This window comes from Solenopsis invicta, chromosome 8 (genome assembly GCF_016802725.1).
Source record: "Solenopsis invicta isolate M01_SB chromosome 8, UNIL_Sinv_3.0, whole genome shotgun sequence".
NCBI lineage: Eukaryota > Metazoa > Arthropoda > Insecta > Hymenoptera > Formicidae > Solenopsis > Solenopsis invicta.
The window spans coordinates 23,648,227-23,674,689 of record NC_052671.1 but is presented as its reverse complement, the minus strand read 5'-3'; the positions used below and the strand labels follow the sequence as shown (position 1 = coordinate 23,674,689).

The following is a 26,463-nucleotide window of genomic DNA, read 5'->3' as shown; positions in this document are numbered from 1 at the left end:
CCCAGGAGGTACCCCCAGCCACCACTAACGTGTCGTCGGCGTAGCACACCGTGTGGCAGCCGGGAGGAAGACTTTTAGGAGCTGTTTGTTGTAACCTCGAGACGAATACTCGCTCTCAGTCTTTTCAAATGTGACGTGTGTGTGGAACGCTGTTCCACATAAATTTTTATAATTTTTACATGTAAATAACAATTTGTATTGTTATTTAATCTTGTACAAAAATTAAATATTTAATTCAAATTTAATCTTTTTTTAGTCTTTTTTAACGAAAAGGATACAAGAAATATTTTTTTGTAAATTAAACATTTATAATGTACATTATATTATAATGTATTCTGTTTTAATAAATCTATCTGGGTTCCGATTTTATAATATTTTCAATCTGTCTTTACACCATATTTTCGGTGCAGAAATCTCGATTGATTCGGATAACTTTTTTTTTTAATCGGTTTTAATCGCACATTTTCGGCAGGGTTAATACTACTTTTACTAATAAATATCATTTTTTACTATTATAAATAAAATCCTAATCGCGCAATATAAAATAATGTCCAAACAACGTCCATAAAAGTCCTTTTATGTCCTGCTGAGACGTCCTAATGACGTCCATTTGACGTCAGAAGGCGGTACATTGTACGTCCGAAGGACGTTTCCTAGACGTCTACAAGACACAATTGGTATGTCATCTGGACGTTAAGACATGTCCGATCGCGACGTCTATTGGACGTCTAAAAGACGTCCTTGTGTTGCGTGGGTAATGATTATTCTAAAGATTAAAATTTAAGTACATTGTTTAATATGAAATTAATATTATTTTTGAGGTTTGAAAACATTGAGAATTACAAGATAGAACATGATTAATTATCAAATAATTAAGAATTAATGTTAGTGTAAATTACCTATTTTAATTGAAAAAAAAGCTAAACGGTGCATTTTGAATAATTGATCTAGAGACTATATATATATTGAATTAACATAGGTATTAATTTTGAAAACTTAAGCTATACGAATTATTATGTACACAGGAGGAGATGGAATTAATTAATTTCGGTTATGGTAATCGTAATTATGCGTTGAGATTCATATTTTAACTATTGAATCAAATCAAAACCTAAGATTTAAGAATAGAAGTAAAACATTTACATAGAAATTCAAGAAATATTTAGAGAGAAAGTCGGGAATTGTCTAAAATGAGAATTGCTGTATTAATAAAAATAATAATATTGGGAACAAGGAGCTGGGACATGAACGGCTGTGATTGCTCATTAGCGATTGATTCCTGGCGAGTTGAATGGAAAATTGAAGTAAAACCGAAAAAAGAGAAAAGGAAGAAAAAACTTACTTATGGTAGCAGAGAGATGACGCGTTTTCTGATTTTGGAGATTGTTGATAGAGAACGATTTTGAAACTAGACAGTCTGCGTCTCGCGCATAGATTCTAAGTTCAAAACGATTTTAAAAATAACGCGCACAGCTTCGATACTTGCAACGCGTGGATGTGAGTGCGAACTTGAACTTGAATGTTTGAGGCGTTCAAAGCTGCGTATTTTATAGGGCTTAGGAAAAGGGCGTGGGATTAGTTTAGTGGGTGAGATGAGGATTTGATTGGGTAAAGCCTTTTGAGCTTTTTTTCCTTTTCTTGGAGATTCCCTGTTGTCGAAATTTTGAGCTTATTCGTTGGGTAATTCACCAACGCTCACCATAAATCATCTTCTCGGATGATCTCTCGTTGGCTAATTTTCCATCTTCTCCCGATTTTTCTTAACTCTAAGAGGGGCGAGCTGTTGCATCACCCAATCGCTTAAGGGATTCGTTATCTTACGTTATCTTACGGGTTTCTCTTCTTGGAACGTTCGGTCCCGATTTTTTATATCGCCGCGTCCGTTTATTTGGGACTCGCTTTCCATATGAATCATCTTTCCGTTCGTGATGAAACATAGGTTGGGACAAACAAAGCTGGGTTGTAAATTTTGATTTTATAGTTTTATAGTTTCCGTCCGGCGCCGCGACTCAATCTTATCTCTGATTGTTGCCAGACTTTAATAACGTTTAGATTTTTTTTCTTTCGAGTCCAGGCTTTGTTCGTCCATATGAATTATTAAATAAGCATCGTTGCTTGTAATTTTGTCGTCGCACGATTTCTCCCTTTTTTTGCTTTTATTTATTGCTCCGGATGTAACACGTGGCCATTATATATATATATTCCAAGAACAATGTTTGATTTTTTTTTTTTTATAATAGCCGGGTGATAGTGTTATTTGTAAAAGAGAAATCGTGGAGTTCCGGGTATAAGTATTGTAAATTTTACAGATTTACATTTTCCCTTAGCTTGTTTAGCATAATTTATATATAATGGATGCGAAAAGGGAAATCGTGAAATTCTCCGGATGTAACAGTTTATAACAATTATAAAAACTATAACAATTAAGAAAGCGCCATATGTTTCTTTAGTAATTTTTCCCGGAAAATCAATTGGTGCACTCAGTTTTCCTCTACAGTCATTTTTAACAATTTGTTTATAACAATTAATTGCAAAATTGACTTTTGCAACGTGCTTTTTACGTCAATAATGTTTTATTATGCTTCGATACTACTTCTAATTGTTATTTTTTGACTGATCTAGCCAGGAAAAGATTTTAATTATTTATAAAGTTTATATTAAAAATATCTAAGGCTAAATAACCATAGGGTTAGTGATAGTAATCGCGTGATATTCAAAATGCAAGTTTCTTTTGGTTCAATTCAGCTTTACTTCAAATATAACTTTTTATTAACGATATCACATGTGTACGATTAGCTCAGTGTCAGGTTGTTAGGTTGTTATTCCGAAATCTTAGGTGATCGAATTCCGCCGGCGCCGACATGCGTTTTCAAAAATTTATAAAATAATGCGTAATTGTAATAAGTAAATTAAAATGTTATATGTAAAGCAGTGGATACAGATTAAGCTATAAGAATAATAAAATCGGTTTAAAAAAAAAAAAATTTTTTTTGTTGGTCTTGGAAACATCAGATTTGATCTGTATTTGGTGTCATTCTGTCAGCACGTCTGATAACAGATTTGGTTTGTGTCTGATGCCATTTTGTCATCACATTATTATTATCAAATTTGTTCTGGTATTGGTTTCAATTTGACTTCAGATATGTTCGTCAGATTTGGTTTACATTAGGCATTTTAATGCGGACAATAGGATACGGTTTTGGTACAAAATTTCGCTGAAATTTGGTGCCAATTTGATATCCTTTTGCATATAAAATATTTGCTGAGGGCCTAAATCTTCTAAATCTCCGCTTTTATTTCTTATTTAATTAAGAATAAAGAAACATTTTAAATAATAAATGCATGCTTTTATAAGTATTTAATTATAAAGAAGCAATGTCCAAAATTGATATCAGCAGTGATGATTTCAAAATTATTTTGCACATAAGAATAAAATATGTTTTAATATTTAAAACATTTTGGGAATGAGCTCTTGATTATCATTAATATGAAGCCAACGACATACTACATAATTTTCGATAGTATTGAATGCAATTAATACGAGTATATTACAAGTTATGCATGCTATTTAGTGCATTTTCAACAATCTACCACAACACATGCAAATCAACAAGAAAAGTCTTAATATTATGTGCCATTGATTTAATCGTTAAGATGATAAGTGAAAGTATTCTACGATATTTTAATGTCCTAGGATATTTAGGCCGGTTTACGTAGTTTAACTTTAAATTTGATTTAATTTACAAATTATCTTTTTCTAATTTTAGGAAAATTAGAAAAAACTGTAGAAAAAGGCATAGAAAAAGATAGCGAATAAGTTAAACCGAGTTAAATGTTAAACGTTTTTCGAATCAAGCCTTAATGAGATACGAAAAAAAAAAGATAAAATATTCATAAACATGCTAACCGGCAGTACTCATAAGCTTTAGGAGAGTGATAGTAGAGTAACAGCAAATCTATTTACTTCCTCGGAATAACACCGCCCATGTGAAGATATATTTGTATTTCTTTTTTCATTTTTTAATAATGAAAACATTACATTACTGAATTCTTTACTTAATTTAAACGTTGTATCATTTTCCAACATATTTTTGCTTTATAATTCTTTAAAGAATGCTTTTAAATTTGTGATATTTTTTTTCCCGTTGTATATATTTTTTTTAAGTTTACATTTGTATTTGCAAAAACTTTCAATTTTTTTAAAATACTGCTTCGTTGTTATTTATTAGCGTACGAAACATTTTGGTCTGCTGATTTAAACGTGTGTCTAGTTGTTCTTTCAAATTTTTTATTTCTTTCCGTAATTGTTCATTTTCAGCTAAGTTATTAGAATTTGAACAGTTCAAACCTGCAATATATAAAATAAATAAATAAATAAATTTATATTTTTTTTTTCTTAAAAAAATTTGTACATACACTTTATTATTGCAGTTCCTTCATTTTTGTCATTACTTTCTTCATTGTCGTCGTTACTTTCTTCATTGTTGTCATTACTTTCTTCATTGTTGTCATTACTTTCTTCATTGTTGTCATTACTCTTTTCATTTTTATCATCGTTAGTTTCTTCCGGCAACTGTTGTTTAGACAAATTTTCCATAATATCATTGTTAGGAATACCTGTATAATAAACATATTTTATATTTTATCTAGTATAATCAGGGACGGAGACTTCTAATTTTTTTGAGTGTGGAGTACCTCATTGAAGCAGAGGGGAGGGAGGGTGTAGGTAGTTTCAATAATATTGCTTTTGTTATATATATGAAATATATTTTCTGTATAAGTTTAAGATATCACAAGAAATGTTATCCTATTTTTTAGATATATATATTATTATATTTAACGCTATAATTATATTTTAGCAATATCTACTCGTAGAAATAAACTTCGTAAACACAACAGAAATATTTGGTGTAAGTTATGACATATCAGAAGAAAGTAAAGTATACTTAATGTTACATAATGAACTTTCAGTCAAAGATCCAGTAGCGTATAAAAATTTTTTAAGATTAAATAAAAAACAATTTAAAGATTTATTTAAGTAACATTTTAATTTAAAGAAATCTTTTCTAATGTAATGGAGGTAAAAAAATTTCTTATGTTTAGTTAATGAACAAGTAATTTGTTCCCAGAACCAAGACATTGCCACATATGTAGATGATCAGAGATGACAGTAGGTTAAGTTGTAGTCTATGCCATTTACAATTCACGGGTATTTATACACCAAAATGCACCTATTTCATGCGTTTCATTTGTTCACACGTTTTCTATATAAAATTATAAATGGAATTCTGTCGCAAATTATGGATTGTGTAGAATGAGCTTAAAGAATGACTACATGATTTTACACCTTTTAGATATATATATATATATATATATATTATTATTTAGATATATATATTATTATTTATCACAGAGGAATTTGTGCTTGTATTATTCTTAGATGTTATTGTTTTATGATTTCGCAAAGGTACTTGCTCTAACATTATTTTTGGATATAAACTCATCCATGATCACTTCAATGTCTAAGTTCGCAGCAACATGCTTATGCACATGCAATATTGAGACACTACCCCGTCAGTCAAACGTGAACAAACAGATTATTCGGAGAGTCTGCTATCACTTTCTGTTAGCAGAAAGGCAACAGATTTCACACAGACTCTGCAATATCTGCGGTGTCAGCAAACTGCTGTCAGAAATAGGACAGAAACTGTTGGCATTTAATTTCAGCAGAAATCGAGCACATAGTGTTGACAGGACTGTTGTCAGATTGGCGGCAGAAATCAAGCATAACCTGCGCAACACAATCTAACGGCAGACTGGCAGCAGAAATCGAGCACCGCGTGCTGACAAGATCTGACGTCAGATTGGCGGCAAAAAACAAGCCAGATCTACGCGACAATCTAACAGCAGACTGGCAGCACCACGCGAACACGCCGTGCTGCCAGCAGCTTATGTTAGATATGCGACAGAATTAGAGCAAGACCTGCACAACACAATCTGACGGCAGATTGTTAGCACCAATCGAGCACCCCGTGCTAAGAGAACGTGACATCAAATTGACAGCACAATTCAAGCATAACCTGCGTAACATAATCTGACGGCAAACTGACATCACAAATCGAGCACCCCGTACTGACAAGATCTGACGTTACGTTGACGCAGCACAAATCAAGCAAACCGTGCTGTTTTGCATATTAATTTTTAAATTGTGACGTAATTTTTCATGAATTTATTAAGGGCCTTTTCAGACAAACTTGCGTAATTGCACGCATAAATAAAATATGCATAAAGAAAGTGATTGATCCATTTTCTTATGCATTTGCTTAATTATTGGACAAATCAATTTCTTTATGCATATGTTCTGTCTGTTTCTGTGTGCATTCTATACGCCGCAATTTCTATCTGCACCTGTCCGTGATTGCGTATAGAAATCCTATTCATATCTATCCGCATGTATTTGTCCAGATTTCTATCTGCATCTGCCCGCATATATAAATAATTAAAACCCGTTCCTGGCTATAGTCTGACTAACAAAAATATTCAAAAAAATTGGAATTGGAAATAGGACTAAAGCATGAAAAAACATTACTGATGTAAAAAAAAACTTTTCAAAACTCAATTTTGCAACTAATTGGTATAAACAAATTACTAAAAATTGACTGTAGAGAAAAACTGATTACTCCAATTGATTCTACGGGAAAAATTACTACAGGAACGTTGCAAAAATAAATTTTGCAATTAATTTGTTTATAACAATTAAGAAAGTGTTATATATGTTTCTTGAGTCAGTTTTCCCAAAGAATCGATTGGAGTAATCAGTTTTTCTCTACAGTCAATTTTTAGTAATTTGTTTATAACAATTAGTTGCAAAATTGATTTTTGTCAGCGTGCTTTTTACGTCAATAATGTTTTTTCATGCTCCGGTAATATTTTCAATTGTTTTCTTGACTATATTAGTCTGAAATGGGTTTTAATTATTTAATTATATAGTTTATATAGTTAATTTTAAAAATATTTAAGACTAAATCAAAGGATTAGTTAGAATGTTTGCGCGATACTGAACACGTAACTGTAAGTTTCTTCCTGTTCAAATCAGCTTTACTTTAAATATAACTTTTTATTAATGATATCACAAGTGTACGATTAGCTCAGTGTTAGCGTATTAGGTTATTGTCCCGAAATTTTAGGTTCGAATCCCGCCAGCGCTAATGCGTTTTTAAAAATTGTAAAATAATACGTAATCGTAATTAGTAAAATAAAATATATGCAAATTAGATTAACCTATAATAAAAATAAGAATAATATCTGCAAGAAAACTAAAAAAAACTTTTTTATAATAAAAATTTTTGAAAATTTTAAATAAAAATGCTTGATTTTTGCTGCCAGCGTGACGTCAGAACTTGTCAGCACGGCGTGCTCGATTTGTGCTAGCAGTCTGCCGTCAAATTGTGTTGCGCATGTCATGTTTGAACTCTGCCGCCTATCTGACGTCACGTGCTGGCAGCACGTGCTCATCTGGTGCTGTCATTCTGCTGATATAAAATATCAACAGATTCTGTTAACAGAACGTAAGCAGAATTTGAGATCAGTTGAGTTCAGTCTGTCAACACGTCGTGATCGAATCTGCCGCCAGCCTGCCGATACAGTGCTAACATTTTGCTGACTGGGTATTTAGTCATTTTTGTCCCATCAGATTTCGAAGGTACGTTTTGAGACATCGCAATGCCGAGAAAGAGCGCTCACAAGTGCAAGTTGAACTCAGTATTGTCAAGAGAAGTTTAATAAAATTTTTGTATTCATACAGAAGGTCAGCTACGGATTTTTTTTTCAAAATATTAACGACGTTTTTCAACGAATTCATTTTTAAATTTTTGGTTTTCGTTATGTCCAGAAACATATCGCGATGTAGTATTAACTTTTCTTCGTCGAAATCACCAACTGACGGTGTCGCAGAACTTTTAGGCTTTGAATTATTAAAAAAATGTATTACTTTATTCATTTCAGTTTTTCCCGTTGCAAAATTTTCAAAATCATTTAACAAATCTATGGTGTCCGAACTAAACCGATGATTCAAAGATGACAAAACGTAATCAAAAACTTCAAAGAATATTTTTTTATAATATTCTTTTGCAAATTGAAAAATATGACCGATACTATCAATGGATTTTTGTTCCAGGCGTTTAGGAATTTTTCTTTGCTGCTTCAATTTAGGATCTTTCACATCCAATACCTTAGCACCCGCAGTTGCTTTTTCCCAGGACTCTTTAAATTTTGTTTCTCGCGCTTTTGATAAACTATTCAAAACAATATTCACTTTTTCATGCGAACTATTTACGCAAAGATTCGAACTTTGCAACGATGCATTTAACATTTCAATTTTTTCAAAAATGTCTATCATTAGTATTAAAAAAAAGTAGAAATCAAATGATAATAAATGGTTAAAGAATCCTGAAACTTTTGCTGATACTACATGATCAAGTTCCGAATCGTTCATTATTTCATCCAAGAAGTTCAATACCGATTCGTAGTTTTTGTAAATAGTTTTTAATGACTTAATCCGTATGCACCATCTATAAAATAAAGCTCAGTGAATGAGGGCAAGTACCAATCAAACCTTAATAATAATTTATAGTATATTATACCTACCTCATTGGACAAAACGGTGACAAATTAGGGCTGCCTTCAGATTGCAAATTTTTAAACTTTAAGAGTCTTTTCGGTGAGTCGCGAATAAAGTTGATAGCCATGCATGTTTTGCAAAATCAGGCAACTTAATGCTGAGCATGAATTTTCGACTAATTGCTGTGTATTTGTTGAAAACGTAACGCATAGTCCTACATATTCAACAACATGAGAGCAGATTTGAGACATTTTATGTCAGCAGATTCAAAGCAAACGGAGAGCAACTGTTGCTTATTCTGTTGCCAACAAAATGACTTCTATTCGTGGAAAACATTTTGCTTTATCAATCATTTTTAATAACATAAGAGCAACGTGACGATAATAAAAAAAGATAATGATGCTGTGCTTTTGTCGTGTATTTGTTAAAAACATTAAATATATTAATTATTGTCTTGTAGCCAAATAAAATGTCGAAAATGATTTGTGTGTGTGTGCGCGCGTGTGCGTATGTGATTTTGTGTTTGCGCGAGCGTGTGTAATGAAATAAATAAACAGGTGTAAATTAATTATTTACTTGGCTATGAGATCGGATTAAAATGGATTTAACAAGTGAGTGCTGGCGTCACCACTAGGCGGCCACGCCGCGGGAGAATTTCTGGTGAGTCGAGTGCGGCCACAGGCGTTATATCTAGGTGCCACCGCGGCGAATACCCCAGCTCATACTTCCGTAAGCTTTTAGGACTTGCTTGTTGTAAGCTCGAGACAAATACTCGCTCTCATTCTTTTCAAACGTAACGTGTGTGTGGAACATTGGTCCACATAAAATTTTATATTTTTATATGTAAATAACAATTTGTATTGTTATTTAATCTTATACATAAATTAAATATTTAATTTAAATTTAATTCTTTTTAACGAAAAGGATACAAGAAATACTTTTTTGTAAACTAAACATTTATTACTTTTACATTAATGTATTCCGTTTTAATAAATCTATCTGGATTCCGATCTCATTTTCAATCGGTCTTAATACCGTATTTTTGATGTAGAAATCTCGATCGATTCGGATTACTTTTTTTGAATCGGTTTTATCGCACATTTTTGGCAGGGTGGTGACAATTCAGCAGAAAGAAGAATTAACTTATTTATTTTTTATATATTTGAAAAAAAGTACAAAACATATATTTAACCGTTTTCGACATGTTGTTGAATTTTTGCTGAAATTTATGACTCAGGACATGTTGTTGGCAACTTGCTCTTATGTTGCTCTTTATGTGTATAGCGCTAAATCGTTGACAGCAAATACGCAGCATATTGGCAGCAAAACGTGCTGAATTCATATGATGTCAAACCAAAGGCAAATGAGGCACAAACCTTGTTCTAAATTTGCTGAAAACTAATGCCCTTTGTTTTCGGCAATATTACAGCAACAACACAGACAGGTGGCTATCAGGGTTAACAATCCCTATAAAATTTTTAATCTGCAGAACATTCTCAACACTATCTTGGACTACAAGACTTAAATTATGAGCATTACAGTGAACAAAAAGGGCTCGAGGTTCCAATTCTTTTATCCGAGATTGTAGTCCAGTAAACCGTCCATTCATGTTTGCTGCTCCATCATAGCATTGTCCACGCAAGTTTTTAATATCCAAATCGTACCGTGTTAAGATGTCCTGTATTATTTTCAATAATGTCTCTGCCTTTGTATCTTCAGTTTTATAAAATCCCAGAAAGATTTCAAATGCTTCTAAATCATCGGAAGCTATTCTCAAACAAGCGGAGACCTGTTCTGATCGAGATATATCTGCAGTTTCGTTCAATAATATAGAATAATAGCGTGCAGCTTTGATGACTTGAAGCTGTTGCCTTATTACTGTATCGGCCATCATAGTAAGTATTTCATCTACAATATGATGAGATGTGAAACTATAACTTCCTTGATTTAATAATCTCTTCAGCTCAGGCATGTCATCTGCGCGCATATTTAAAATTGGCTAGAATTTGATTGTTCATCATTTTGAGTTCCCCGCAGTACTACGCCTTGTCTAGCCAATATTAAAATAGTTGAGAAGATTTTTCGTAATGCTGTCCAATTATCTTTCATCTCGTTCAATTTTACACTGGATAATTTCTGTACAACATTTGTTCCTTTTACTGTTGCTAATAATAAGATTGCTTGTCGATGCATTTGACTACTCTCGTGGTTTTTAAATCTTGAAGAAGGGTTTTTCTAGCAATCGAATCCTTTTTCTACAAAAGCTTCCTGGGAAGATTTGCAGTTTGTAGAATTTGGCAAAGGCATTTTCCTTTTAATTGCTTCTGTACACCCAAGGACTTTGATTCTGTCCATGGGGAAATTTTCCAAACTGAGAAGTCACTATCTTTCTACATACTTACAGTTCATGATTAACGTAACGACCAATAAGCTCTAGTCGTTTCATTAACCATGAACTGCGAGTATGTAGAAAGTGGTGACTTCTCAGTTTGGAAAATTTCCCCATGGACAGAATCAAAGTCCTTGGGTGTACATATTGTGCATAGAGTTTTGTTTGAGGAATTTAGTATCAACCATTCATAAGTAACTTTCCAACGACTAAACGATGGTGGTGTTTTGTCATCTAAAAGTAAAAATAACTATACATTACTTTTGATCTTTTTTACAATATATTTTTTATTTTTTGTTGACATTCTAGTCTTTTTAAAGCACATAAAAATTATATTACATAATAAATTATATTAATAATTATTTAATATATTTGAACAATATTTTTCTCAATGTATATTTAACAATTTAATTAATTTTTAACGATTGCATATTTTAAATGTAAGATGTCTTTATTTTTTTTATAAATAAAATACTTTACTACAGAATCTACAGATATGTATTCTTTCCGTTAATTCACGTTATAATAAATAAACTGAATAAAAAATTATTTTATATTAAAAATATTTTATTAATATAAAGAGAACTAAGAAATACACATTTCTTAGTTCATACTTTATAAGTAAAAGTTTCCGAAACTTATTTTTTTCATTTTTATTTTTATTTTTAAATAAATTTCGGGAATTTTTTCTATTTTATATTTTATTTAAGTTAAATCAGTTATTTCACTGATCCCCTTATTAGTTATTATCCAAGCGTGAATCAATAAAAATATATAAGAATATCATTGGGTGTTTACGATAACTAATCGGATCTCGGATTGGATTGAACAATGGTACTCAACGTAAGTATAGAAAATTTCCCTAGGCTAATCGGATTGACGATCTCTGTCTCAAATGTGATCCGATTGATGACGAAAGCGTGGAGACGCAGAAGCATGCTTGAAAAGTAAGTCTCTTTATTTTTTTAAATAATAACACAAAAAATCAAAGATAAAGTTAAAAAAAATAATTTGAATTTAGATTTATTGTAATTTTTTTTGTCTAAACACTGGATTTCGTTTAAATTTCTGTTTGTAAAAATTAATTAATCTATTCTAAAGTTTGTGGTTATATCGGAAACAAATCAAAATTAATAAAACAATTATTAATTGTTAGATACAAATTAAAACATATAATATTTTAAGCATATCATATAAAATTTCTGTTTATTATAAACTTAGTAAAAATAACTTTGAAATCATTCAACTACATTACACATTAATCAATATTAATTTATATGTTAAAAATTAATAATGTTTCTAAAAATGTTCTTTTTATTCTTTTCCAGATCGTAAATAAACTTCAATTCCATGAATAAATAAAAATTACTGAAAAATGGATTTATATGAAGAGGGCATTATTGAACAATATCAATTTGTGCTAACTTAAAATTTGTAAAATCTACTTTTCTTTATTAGTTGTTTATTAGAGAGTAATAATATAAAAATGGAATATACGCATCATATATGCATACAATTATTTGAATTTTATTTATGTATATTCCGTTTGTAACAACCTGTGTTTTGTCCGAGCGCGGACGAACTCAGGGAAGCCAGGGCTCGAAGGAAGGTTGCCGGGTTAATCAATTCCGAGATCGGACGTGCGTTTAATGAGAAATGACTTTATTTACGATCTAATACTGACAATATGTGCCCGTAGTTCGCGGATACACGCGGTGCATCCGCGACGGTACGGTGACGCGGTTTTACAATAAGAAGACGCGGTATTACAATAAGAAGACGCGGTATTTACAGTAAGAAGACGCGGTATTTACAGACCGGGGAGCTATTTACATGCGTTCGGTCGCTCGCACTCGGCTCGCGGTCGGTGCGAGAGAGCGCACGATAGCGCGGTCTCGCTCACGCTTGGTTCGGTATCGTCGCGAGGATTCCACGATGTTTATGTCGTCGCCGGCCTTGTCGGTCCGCGGCGCGCGCGGTCCGGGACGCCCTACGCTAGAAGCCGCGTCGGTGTTCCGCGAATTCGCGACAGGTGCGCGGCGGGATTCCCTTAGTAGGGAATCCCCGACGTGAGTCGGTGTCGACTGCCTCGAGAGCTCTCGATGGAGGCAGAGATATCTCTACCCCCTTGGTGGCAGTCGTTACCGTGGACGCTTGGACGGAGATGGGTTGAGGGAATCGTTGAGATCTCTCAACGGTGGCAGAGCTCGCTCTACCACTCGGATTCCCTAGGTGCCGGGAAAGCGGGATCGGAAATCGCTGAGATCTCTCGGCGGTGACAGAGCTCGCTCTACCACGCGGATTTCCTGGGTCTGGCTCGGAGGCCGGACCGGAGAGGAGTCGATCTCTCTGCGGGATCGTCCGCCTTTTATACCCCGATCTCGGAGAGTCGGGGATGTTCGAGTGGAGTTCGGTTCTTCTCGGAATACAGCATCCCCGCTGCTCCGAGATCGGTCCGGTATCGCGCTCTCGCTTGAGCGTACGCCTCTCTGTCGCTCCAACGCCAGGAGCATGCGAATCCGTGCGCGTGCGCGCGGACTTCGGGCGTTTAACGGCGCGCTTGTCGGACCGTTCGTGCGCGCGTGTGAGGCGATTATCGGCGCGTAGCGCCTGTTCGTCTGTCCGGCGGGTGTTCGGCCGGACAGGGGAGCGGTTCGTGGCCCCAGGGGGAACGATGCGGAGGTGCATCGTTACACGTTCTTATATTATTACTCTCTAATGAACAACTAACAAGGAATAGCAGATTTTACAAATTTTAAGTTAGCACAAATTAATATTGTTCAATAATGTCCTTTTCATGTCAATCCATTTTCCAATAATTTTTATTTATTCTTGGAGTTGAAGTTCATTTACGATCTGGAAAAGAATAAAAAAAACATTTTCAGAGATATTATTGATTTTTAACATATAAATTAATATTGATTAATGTGTAATGTAGTTGAATAATTTCAAAGTTATGTTTACTAAGTTTATAATAAACAGGAATTCTATATGATATGCTTGAAATATTATATGCTTTAATATGTACCTAACAATTAATGATTGTTTTATTAATTTTGATTTGTTTCCGATATAACCACAAACTTTAGAATAGATTAATTAATTTTTACAAACAGAAATTTAAACGAAATCCAGTGTTTAGACAAAAAAAATTACAATAAATCTAAATTCAAATCATTCTTTTTAACTTTATCTTTGATTTTTTGTGTTATTATTTAAAAAAATAAAGAGACTTACTTTTCAAGCATGCTTCTCGGTCTTCACGCTTTCGTCATCAATCGGATTACATTTGAGACAGCAATCGTCAATCCGATTAGCCTAGGGAAATTTTCTATACCTACGTTGAGTACCATTGTTTAATCCAATCCGAGATCCGATTAGTTATCGTAAACATTGTAAAAACAAAAAGCTTCGTAGATGCGCCCGCATGTTTTGTTACCAGAAATTCACTACAATGTAGCAAGACAAAAAAGATCGAACTAAAAGTATTATACGACGAAGATCGTTAGATCGTAGTAGTAGTAGAACATAAGATAAACTTACCATTCTTTTCGTCGCTCCTGTTGACTGATTTTTTTTCCTTATTAGATATAGTAGTTTTATTTTTATTACAAATTTTCAACGAAGACAGTGTTTGCCTTTGACTGTTAGTCGAATCAGCACTACCAGCTGCAATTGGGTTTTGTTTCTGAATATCGGCAATAGGTGTTGGACATTCTGGGTCCAGTGTATCGTTCTTTTGCTTTTTAATGATAAATTTATCCATGGTGCAGATACAGAAATCTTTCTGTCGTCCCTGAATTTCTGACCGTACCTAACCGCACACAACGATATTCAGTCGCACACTTTGAAGAGAAATAAGATCTCGAGCACGAGGTAAGCACGCGCGGTTCATGATGTAAGAAGAAAGGTGAAACAAGTAACCAGATGCGCAGTAGACCATACTCTAAACCAATCAGAACTGGGTCCAAATTTTGAGATTCAATATGGCTACGGCTCCGGTACTGGGATGTATTTATATTTGTATTTATACGTGAATCTGAGATAATCAGTGAATCGGAGAAATTCAAAGCTACTTAGAAAAAGAAGAACGTGAAGGTAAGGTTGAGACTTTGTACATTAATGAAAATTGTGATAGACCTAGTTTACACCGAACACTTGACACGCATACTAACAAGTAACTTTCTATTAAATTGTTTTAATTTCGACAATACGTGTAAATGTATACGTGATATCTATATTTAATTAATTATCCAATTCACATTGTACCAGCTTAATATACTATTCATTAAATTTATTACCGAAATTAAGATAATTGAATAGAAAGTTACTAAATATTATGCGTATCAAGAATTCGGTGTAAACAAAGTCATAATTGTTATTTCAAATTTTTTGAACTTGGATTAGAAGAAATTTGGAAAGTTATAAGAATGAGCTTATGTGTATGGCTAAATTGTTGTATTTCATGTTTATAACAACAGTGTTTATTGCAACAGTGATTTGTGTTAAAGATAATAAATTTCAAGTATTATTACATTTTTATATTTATTTTTTTTAACAACATCTATATTTTAAGTACGTGTGACTACATATGATTGTTTCGTATTTAAATTGCGCGGATATATTTGGACCCAAATTTCATTGGCGCATCACATCGAGCCTCGCCTCTTACCGCGCATCGACGATGCGCGTTGTTTTACCTTGTTTTTTACATCATGGCGCGGTTAACAACGAAAGTAGGAAGGTTAGGTAGGATATGTAAAAAGTGGGGGGATACAAGATATGAAAGTTGGGTAAGCAGGGCGGTAGCATGCAGCGTGGGCACCATATTCAAATATTGTTTTTTGTCAAAAATTCTTGAAATTTATTAAAAATTAAAACATTTTTTTTAAATACCCCGAATTCTGGGTGTGGAATTTCACACCCACGGGAACTCTGGGTGTGGCATGCTCCACACCCAGCATAAGGAAGTCTCCGTCCCTGAGTATAATGTATATTTAACTCTTAATATTATATATTTAACTTTTATAGAATTATTTGAAATAAATGTTACTTTTATTTTATCTAGTATTATAGTGCTAAATATTTTATTATTTGATATTCATTCAATTGTTATCATGATGTTTGCATATGTGTGTGTGTGTGTGTGTGTGTGTGTGTGTGTGTGTGTGTGCGCGCGCGCGCGCGCGTGCTTGTGCGTGTGCGCGTGTGCACGTGTGTGTGTACACACATACAGGGTCCGCCACTTAAATTCGGACAAATTTAAATTTGACATTTCCGCTATATTAGAATGCAGCAGTAGATGCTACATGATCTTGTAACGCTGGTGGTTTTCGTGCGGTGCGGTAGGAGTCAGAATACGGTTGCGGATAAGCTCGTCGGATTGGCCGGGTTCGGTCGAGTAATTGCACTCGGAATTAGATGACAAAACACTAGATCTTTATTCAACACTCGATAGCTACATGTGAACAGATAGTCTGTTGACTTGAACGCCTCGCGACAAGTGGAATTAGCCTAAGCGGGGACGCGATTGGCTCTCGGTGGTCGCGACGACAAATCGCCTCGGAGCGGTCCGAAACGCTAGCTCTAGTAACGAAAAATGTACGGCGCCGCTCGGAGTAACAAAAATGTTAAATGAGAACCGAAAAGAAAACAAAACAAGAATCAATCATTATAACCGCGATAATACTGACGGAATGATAAAGCTAATAATAATCTAACTTAAATTAATCGGAGAATTGTACGGTGGACGCGTGGTTTCAAACGGTCACGGTGTCCGGGGTGGTCGGGGAACCGCGGAACGCGGGATCGGAGCGACGGTGGCGAATCCGCGCCTCGCCCGAGCCGCCTCGTGCAAATTGAGGCGAGATATCGTCAGAGCGCGGATGCCCTGACGATGCTCTAGGTTACTGGTGAGTCTTCCCTGAGGGAGAGGACGGAGGTGATTGGCCAGGGACACCTAGCCTGCGGACTCGACGAGGATGCTCATCGTGGACGGTGATTCGCCGAAGATACTCGGCTACGGAGCGCGGCGAAGATACTCGCCGTGATTGGTTGCGGAGCGGGTGTTCGGAATATCGGTGTAAAGGTACAATTTCACGCAGCGAATAAAAGCTGGCGTTTTACTCCTACTCAATCGCAACGCAAAGCAGCGTTAAAAAGCTAAACGTTATCGCATCTATCCTTTTCATGTAGCGAATAAAAGCTGGCGTTTTACTCTTACTCCACCCAACTCTACCGCAACGCAAAGCAGCGTTAAAAGCGACAATTGCTAAGTACATAATCTGACATAACCGCAAAAATAGAGTTGAAATATTATAATCAATATATCGAGTATGTAAAATATTATAAACACACAGTGGCGGTTATAACTGAAATTAGAAGACGACGTATAGCTGCTGCAATTGCTGCAATGTATTTGTTAAAAAAAGAAAAAGAAATAGATATTAAAAAGAAAGTTTTGGGTAGCTCTGATTTTTGTAAATCGTAATGAGCCTGTTTCTTTTTTACATCTGGCCGAAATTGTTACTAATATACTAATTACCGCTTTTAGGATAAAAATAATATGAATTTTTATCTATGTAACATTCATTATATCCCTCCATACAAAAATGCCGATATATTTCTTCACTTTCTTGTATGGTACAAACAATTGTTTTGCACACACCACAAGTATATGAGGGTATAACAAAAGTATAACAGAATTTCCTACAATATAAAAAACACAGTTATTAACACAATATAACAAATAAAGCTATCTAACATAAATAAATAAAAAACAAAAAGCAACCTAGCCTAAAAGTATGCTTACTATATATATATAATATATATTAACTTCGTTTGTATTTTCAGATGATGTCGATTGATTTAAGGGGGAAACCTCATTTATCGGGTCAAAAAAATCGATTTTTTGGAAATAGTCTTAATCGATTGTTAAACTATTCAAGAATATTCCCTGAAAATTTCAAGTCGATATCTGCAGTATTTACGAAGTTACGAAGTTAAAGCGGACGGGTCGGGTGACGAGTTCAGACAGGCCTAGGCGACCCTCGGGCGGTCGCGTTTATACCTGCGTTCTCAAAAACCTTCAAAGCCATCTTAGATTTGAATCCGTACGGCAATGACTGTCCTGTAAAAAAAAGTGAATGCGTTGGGCATGTCGAGAAACGAATGGGCACAAGACTTCGAAATGTAAAAAAAGATAAGAAGCTCGGAGGACGTGGAATGTTGACCGATGTACTGATAAACAAAATAACTCGATACTACGGATTAGCCATACGTCGAAATACTGATTCGGTCCAGGGCATGAAAAAAGCCATTCAAGCAACACTCGATCATCTAACATCCACCGACGAGACACCGAAACACGGAAATTGTCCGGCTGGAGATGATAGCTGGTGTAAATGGCGCAAGGCTGAGGCAGCAGGTTGTGCAGCGTCATTTAAACATCCCCCTCCTCTTCACCCAAATGTTGAGAAACATTTGCAACCAATCTTCGACGATCTTTCGAATGACAATCTTTTGGAAAGGTGTTTAGGCGGTTACACACACAATACAAATGAATGTTTTAATTCGACCGTTTGGCGTTTATCGCCTAAACACATTCACAGTGGAGCAAAAATCGTCTGCATTGCTGCGTATATTGCTGCATCAATATTTAACGAAGGCTACAATGCAGTATTGATGATTATGAACAAATTGGACATAGAAATTGGGATACAGGCACAAAATTTTGCCATAGCGAAGGACGAGAAACGAATAACCACACAGAACCGCCGAAGCTATAACAGCTCAAAAGAGGCAAGAACGGCTCATAGGATGGAGATGATGGCACAAAACGAGTTCTACGAGGAAGCGGAGGGGCTACTTTATGCACCTGGAATCGCTGATTAGCCTGAGACTGCCGTAAGTTGTGAATATGTAGTATTTTTATGCATCTAAAACTTTAAACGCGTTTTTCTCGAAACACGTTTTTTCGATTTTGTGTACACGATTAAGAGAAATCTACTGAACCGATTTGGTTTCACGACCTCTCATTTTAAAGATAATTAAATTCTCTTCGATGTGACATTAATTGTTTTTTGAAAAAAAAATTTTTTCATATTTTTTTTGTATTTTAAAGTCGATTTTTTTAACGAAAAACGCATTTTCAATTTTCAACTGTGTAAAAACATGCAATTTTGACTTTTTCTTTAAAAAATCGAAATGTCACATAGAAGCTAGTATCATAAACATTACAAAAAATTTTGGTTTTTTTGTTTCAGATCAAAATTAAGGACGCTACAGTGTACACAGCGGAGACACACTATAAGCGAAGCAATATTATTATGGCGTCCGTTTATGTAGTAAACATCTTTTTTTTTTTATGAAAAAATTCCTGTGTACTCTTTGATTGTGTACTAAATTGTCATAAAAATTTCAAAACGTTTCAGTTTATTACACCCAAGAAAAAAATTCGTGAAAATCATGTATTTTTCGACCGTGTAAATGAGGTTTCCCCCTTAACCTTTCAGTCATAATTTTTTTCTTATATATTCACTTTTGGAAGGTAATTAATTTGGAATGTAATATTTAAATTTTAGCGTCGTTTTGCTAAAAGTTGGACTGTGTCGAACTTTTATCCTCTGAATTCGCCAAATTGATGAAAATTGATGGAGAAAGGGTAAACGCTAGCGTTTAGTCGCTAAAAGTTGGACTGTGTCGAATTTTGAGCGTTTATTTGCTGGATTCGCCAAATTGAGAGGGGGTAAAACGCCAGCTTTTACTCGCTGCGTGAACTTGCGCCTTTAGTCGAGAATCCTCGGCTAGTCGGGACGACGAGGATTCTCGTCGAGGGATCTGGATGAGGCGAGTTTTCTCGTCTTCTTGGGAGTCGGAGTTGCGGTCGAGGATTCTCGACCTGTCGGATTCGGTGGACCGGGAAGATCTAACTCGGCGTTCCCATTGCCGGCTTATATATCCGCAGCACGCGCGGTTGGGCGGACCAATCCGCGCGTTCGGTCGGCTGGCCCGGAGTGGGAACGTTGCCGAACGCCACGAACGGCGCGCGTGCTGCCGCGTGATCGCGACGATAGGTTAGTTCGGTGCGCGCACGTGGTGTTTGCCGGTGCTTTGCTCGGGTGGACGGAGCGGAGTGGCAGTGCGCGCGAGGTGGAGGGGCGTTTCGTTACAATGTAAAGGTAAGTTAGAGACGTGGATAAGACGTTAATATCTTCAAAATGGCCGAATTGTTCAGGTCAATGTCGGAATATAATCGAAGAGCGGCAGTTATTGAAGGTGTCCGCGCCGGAAAGACGCCAAGCAAATTATCAAGTTCTTTAGATACCCGAGATCGACGGTGTATAATATTGTCCAGAGGTACGCGGCCTTGGAAGAATCCGAAGTGGGCTTCTGGATTCCGGAACTCGTTCAAAAAACATAAGAACTCATTTTGAAGGACCCAGGAACTTTACTCGCAAAATTAGCGGCCATCTTGGGGATGAGCGACACCACTGTTCGTCGGATGTTCGAAAGGACCTTCGATACAAGTCCTACGTCCTCAACAAGACGGCGCACCTGCTCATACGAGTCACTTGGTACAAAACTGGCTATCGGACAATGTCGACATGATTTGATCGAAGGATTTCTGGCGAATAGTCTCGAATGTCCAAATTTGAATTCTTTCGACTACTACGTGTGGGGCAAAGTCGAAAGAGTTACTAACAAAGACAGACATCCTAATGTGGCCTCTCTTCAGACCGCTATTAAAGCGTCATTCATGAAAATGGACCGGGCGAAATTGCAGACGGCATGCTCGCGCTTTTGGAACAAGATCGAAGCGATGATCGAGGCGCAAGGCGGCTACATTGAATAAAAAGTCTCAGAAAAGGTCGCTTAACTTAACTATAAAATAATTTATTTGTATTTTTACATATTTTCTGTAATAAACGACTTTTCGCAAAACAACTTTCATGTCCGGATTTAAGTGGCGGACCCTGTATATATATACAGGGTGTATGATAATGGTTGTCCCCACGTTTTACCGTAGGAGTTGACTTACCGATTTGCACTTGTAGTTCACTAAACGCTTCTTAGATGGCAGATGCTTCGGTACAGGTCCGAGTTACATGTACATACAGGCCCCTGGTGAAACTTTTTCTCAGATTTTGTTCGTATCTTTTTTCAGAACATGTGTATAAGTTTTTATAAAACGTTTAAAAAATTTAAAAAGAAAAAAAAGTATTTTTTTTAAATTGTGAAATGAGAAATCTCAGAATATTTTAGAATTCACATGAAAAGTTCTGAGAAAAGATGTAGACTTTTTAAGTATTTCTAATAGTATTTTCGAAAAATGTTCCAATTCGTATAAAAATTATGAGAAAAACTTTAACCAGGGATGTTTTTGGAAAAAATATGATAAATTATAAAGAATTTTTTATAATTATGGAATCGTTTTGAGAAGTTTAAAATTTTTTATTTTTTGTTGAAAAAAAATGTAAGAAAATATTAGACAATCTAAAGAATTTTACATAATTTCACATGCAATCATTCTGAGAAACTATGAAATTTATTATTTCATATTATTTGGAAAAAGTGTTAAGAAATATTAGATAATCTGAACAATTTTTCAGAATTTATAATAGGATCATTCTGATTGGGATATTATATTTTACGTTTTGGTGAAAAAAATGTAAGAAAATTTGAAAAAAATTTTTTATAAGTTCACATAATTACTTAATAACTTATAAAAATTTTTTATAAGTTCACATAATTAATTGTTAACATAAAAAATTATAAGAATTTTATATAAAAATTATGAGAAAAGTTTTTATTAGGGAATGCTGTGCATGGTTAGTTATATTAAATTTAGTACTAAGATTACTACTTTTATTTATTAATTAGATTAATAAATAAAAGTAGTAAATAGAAACGTAGAAAAAATACTAAGTATATTTAACATCCACACAATTTTTATCACAACTTTTTAATACTTTTAATCCTTTGAATTTAAATATTATCTTTAAAGTACTTTATTTTAAAGAACTTCAGAAATAATATAACAAACCATGCACAGCTTTCTCTAGTAAATACTTTTTTTATAATTCTTTATAAAGTTCTCATAATTTTTTATGTTAACAATTTGTAAGTAATTATGTAAACTTATGAAAAATTTTTTTCAAATTTTTTCACATTTTTTTCGCCGAAACGTAAAATATAATATTTCGATCAGAACAATCTTATTGTTCAGTGGACGCGGTTTCGTTGATTTAGGATTTGACGAACGAGCACTGGAAGCCGGTTTTTGTCAGAGAGAGAACGCGGGAGCTGTGAATTTTGAATTCGTGCGATACTGCTAGCGAGCGTTGAGAGCGCGAAAGACAGCCGTATCGCGAACGACAAGGAGAGAGAGAGAGAGCGCGAGAGAGCGACGACGACACACGCGAACAAGAGAACTGAGCGATGCGGCGCTCGAGTGCAGGAACCAGGGTTGGCATTTTGTCCACTTTTTTTCATTTTTTTCGGGGCACTGGAAGAAAATGGACAAAATGGACAAAATGAACGAAATGGACGAAATAAAGTCGGTAAAACAGAAATCGATGAATGAGACATATCGATTAACACCAATGTTGCAACTTCGTTTTTTTTCTAGCCACACGACAGACACGACACATGTGCTGTATTTTAGGTTAGATTTCTTATTTCTGTTTACCAAGGTGAAAAGTATTATTTAATTATTTTACTTATTATTTTTTGCTTAAAATTATTTTAAAATGGAAAATGAGCCAGGGCTAGGCAATTCATCGTCTACTTCTTCTGTTTCTATTATTTCTGTTGACTCAAAAGTAAGTACATTCTTCGGAACTTTAAGAGCCTCTAGCCTCTAGGATCAGAGGAGTTCAGGTTTAGGACCTCCAACACAGGTATTGCCGCAGCTGTAACGTAAGAATTGACCAATTAAAATCATATCTACTCAAAAATGCAGCGTTACAATTCTTAATGTGATTGGTCAATTCTTACGTTACGTCTACGTATTAGTACGTATGGACGGTACGTACTACGTCTTATGTTATGGCTACGGCAATTCATGTCTGGAAGTCTGGAAGATGTCTGTGAAGTTAGCATATCATTTTCCAGCAGATCAAAAATAAAAGGGAGTTCTTGTCGCATGCGTTCAAGTTCTATAGTTCCTGGGGATCAATTGTGTATCTTGAAACGAGGTGAAAATTACAAAAGTGAACAGATTTTACTAGATTTCGACAAATAAAATCGTAGATTTTACGTAGATCGTACGCTAGTAAATTTCCTCACTTTTGTAATTTTCACCTCGTTTCAAGATACACAAGTGACCCCCAGGAACAGAACTCGACTGCATGCGACAAGAACTCCCTTTTACTTTTGTTTGCTGGAAAATGATATGCCAATTTCACAAACATGTCTGAAGACTTTTTTATTTTTGTTAGGGTCATTTTTATTTAAAGAAACTTTAATATCTTTGTTTTTAAACAGAAATCAAGAATTAGCGGCACCGGCTTTGGTAGAATTGGTAGAAAAAAAGATTCAATCAGAAAACATTTTTATGAAATAACTAAAGGAACAAAAACAATTTTGAAGTGCCAGGTGTGCGAAAATGAAGTAAGTAATAAGGCTTGCCGATTAAGGAAGCACTTTGAAAAATGTACTAAAAAACAAGATGCAAAAGAAGATATATGTGATTCAACGGAGGGTTCATCGGGTTCAGAAACTGAAGATTCTAATAATCCAGCAATCAATATTAGCCGAAAGCGTAGGAATCCTGATGTTCAAGTACAAATTCAACAACTAAAACAACAAAAATTGAATCAATTCTTACTTAAAACAACCGAAACTGATAAACAAAAACTCGATTTATCCTTAGCATCTTACTTTTATTCTTCTGGTGTACCTTTCCGACATTCTGAAAATTTTTATTTTAAAAAAATGATAAGTGATTTAAGACCGGGATACACTCCACCTAACAGAAAAAAACTAGCTGGCGAATTATTAAATAAAATTTATAACAAAACCCAGGAAGACGCAAAAAATCATTTAAATGGTAAATCGGTTACACTGATACAAGACGGTTGGTCTGCTATCCATAACGAACCAGTGATAGCAAGTTGTGTCTCTGATGGTGAAAAATCTTTCTTTTTGTCATCTTATGAAACTGGTTCTAACCAAAAAACGAGTAAATATTGTCTTGATTTGGCTGTGAAAGACATTATGGAAGCAGAAAATAGGTTTGGATGTACTGTAAAAAGTTTTGTGTCCGATAATGAAGCTAAAATGAAAAAAATGCGCAGTGACCTCCAAAAGAAGCTTAACAATGAATCTGACTTTTATTTTATTATTAATGGCTGTGCGGCGCATTTTTTAAATTTATTATGTGGCGATATTTGTAAACTTTCTAATGTTAAAACTATAATTAAACAAGTTGTAGAATTAAGCAAATATTTTAGAAACAACCATGCAGCTAAAGGTCTCTTAGCCGAGTTTCAAAATTTTCGTATTCCACAGTTACCAGGAGAAACCCGCTGGAACAGTGTTATAGAATGTTTAGAGGTTTTTGTCATTAACCGTGATTTTTATCTAAAAATTGCTGAAAACCACGAGGAAAGCATTGAAAAAAATATAGTTGATATTATTCAAAACATTGGTCTTATGAAAGAAGTAAAGTCGCTTATAACTCAATTAAAACCAATTCGAGCAGCCTTAAATAAATTACAGTCAGAAAATGCCACTCTTTCAGATACTTTAACCGAATTTTTAAAGTTAAAAGAATTATCCACAAATGACGTTCTGCTTTCATATAATGATTTAATTAAAAAAAGATTTGACGATTGCATTACCCCAGCCCATATTATTGGTTTTTTATTAAATCCCAAAAATTTGGATTTACAACTAGATTCTGAACTTGAGGAAGCAGGACGTACGTGGCTTTCTGAAGAAGTTTCGTCCGATTTTTTACCACTACTTATAAAATTTCGGCTTAAAATATCTCCGTTTCCGAACAGTTTTTTTCATGATCAAATGAGAGAACAACTAAGTTCCATACAATGGTGGGAGGCTCTTTTAAAAACCAATACTGTAAATTTAAAATTTTGTGAATTTTCCTTACATTTGCAAAAATGTGTTGCTTCGTCAGCCTCCATAGAGAGAATATTTTCCAATTTTGGAATAATACAAACCAAACTAAGAAATCGTCTAGGAATCGAAAAAGCGTCAAAACTTGTTGCAAGTCGACGAATGCTCAATATGATTGTTAGTCAAAAAGAAGACATGGATGATTTTTAATTTAAAAATTTATTTTACTTTTATTTAGCCAGTTGTCAATTTAAAATTTAATTTCGTTAATTATACATATACTGGCAAAGACGCGAAGTAAATGTGTTTATTTTATTCTGTTAAAAATTTACATTTTACTTTTATTTCATAAAGTTTATTTTTCCTGAGATTATAAGAAGACATGGACGTTTTTTAATTTAAACATTTATTTTATTTTAATTTAGCCAGTTAGGTCAATTTAAAATTTAATTTTGTTAATTATATACTGGCAAAGTAAATATGTTTAATGTAATATTCTGTGTGTTTAAAAATTTATATTTTATTTGTATTTAATAAAGTTTATTTTTCCTGAGAGTTTATTCAGTTTATTGTGTTTTTTTTAATTTCGTCCAATTTTGTCCATTTTGTCCATCATATACATTTCTTTCGGGGCGGACAAAAGTGGAAAAAACCGGGGGGTTTTTTCCACCTTGGACAATTGATGCCAACCCTGGCAGGAACGGACGACAGGAGGTGATCAAGGATGCACTGAATGTACAGTTTTGTCGGTTCACAAAGTGTTTTTATAACTTGTCACAAACTTTCTACTGTTATTGATAAGTCAGATCGAGTGCATATAAATGTTCGGCATTAATATAGAGAAGTCTGATTTCGCTCGCGCGGTTACTTTTGCAAAAGAGAATTTGAATCGATTGCGTTTCTCTCGCTTCTGAGGCGTCGGACGATAGCACGATAGCACGAACCCCGGAAAAACAGTGCTCCGCGAAGGAGAGTCGGGAGAAGCGAATTGTTCCCAAAATGAAGATTATTGGCCAAGCGGCCCTCCCGATGGGAGTTACCGATTTGAATGACCGAAAGCGCGTACTGTTCAAATTGGTGTTTGGGAAAGATCGATGTTCGTTGACTCTCCTTCGCGCGCACCTTGGCGCGAAACTTGTTTGCTTCGGAGATGAGTAAATTAACGGGCAGAGATGCTCGTGAAAAGAATAACAGAATCCTCGGATTTGACCGTGACGGGAGACAAATAGAGATGAAAGACAACTTCAAAGATATTTACAAATATCAGTGTCAATATTGCCTTAATAATTATGGCGAGGAACAGAAATATAATTTTCATTTAAACAGTTATCATTTTGAAAATTTATGCGATACATGCTAAATACAATATATATAA

At 34.7% G+C, this 26,463-nt stretch overlaps 3 protein-coding genes across 3 annotated transcripts in view; all 3 read left to right on the top strand.

Moving 5' to 3' along the window:
• LOC105203969 (tRNA-dihydrouridine(20) synthase [NAD(P)+]-like) overlaps nt 1-26,463 on the top strand; it is a 523,658-nt gene that overhangs the window by 470,705 nt on the left and 26,490 nt on the right. The window lies entirely within an intron of this gene.
• On the top strand, nt 17,873-19,455 carry LOC113006000. Its single transcript, XM_026141924.2, has 2 exons — nt 17,873-18,914; nt 19,274-19,455. The coding sequence occupies exon 1, from the start codon at nt 18,180-18,182 to the stop codon at nt 18,900-18,902; it is 723 nt and encodes a 240-aa protein (XP_025997709.2). The 5' UTR covers nt 17,873-18,179; the 3' UTR covers nt 18,903-18,914; nt 19,274-19,455.
• On the top strand, nt 22,329-25,873 carry LOC120358426. The gene is made up of 2 exons (XM_039452708.1): nt 22,329-22,831; nt 23,496-25,873. The coding sequence occupies exons 1-2, from the start codon at nt 22,760-22,762 to the stop codon at nt 25,296-25,298; spliced, it is 1,875 nt and encodes a 624-aa protein (XP_039308642.1). The 5' UTR covers nt 22,329-22,759; the 3' UTR covers nt 25,299-25,873.

Coding starts and splice junctions, on each gene's coding strand:
- LOC113006000 (XM_026141924.2), top strand. CDS start 18,180: ATGGGCACAAGACTTCGAAATGTAAAAAAAGATAAGAAGCTCGGAGGA.
- LOC120358426 (XM_039452708.1), top strand. CDS start 22,760: ATGGAAAATGAGCCAGGGCTAGGCAATTCATCGTCTACTTCTTCTGTT. Junction 22,832..23,495: donor TTATTTCTGTTGACTCAAAA/GTAAGTACATTC, acceptor GTTTTTAAACAG/AAATCAAGAATTAGCGGCAC.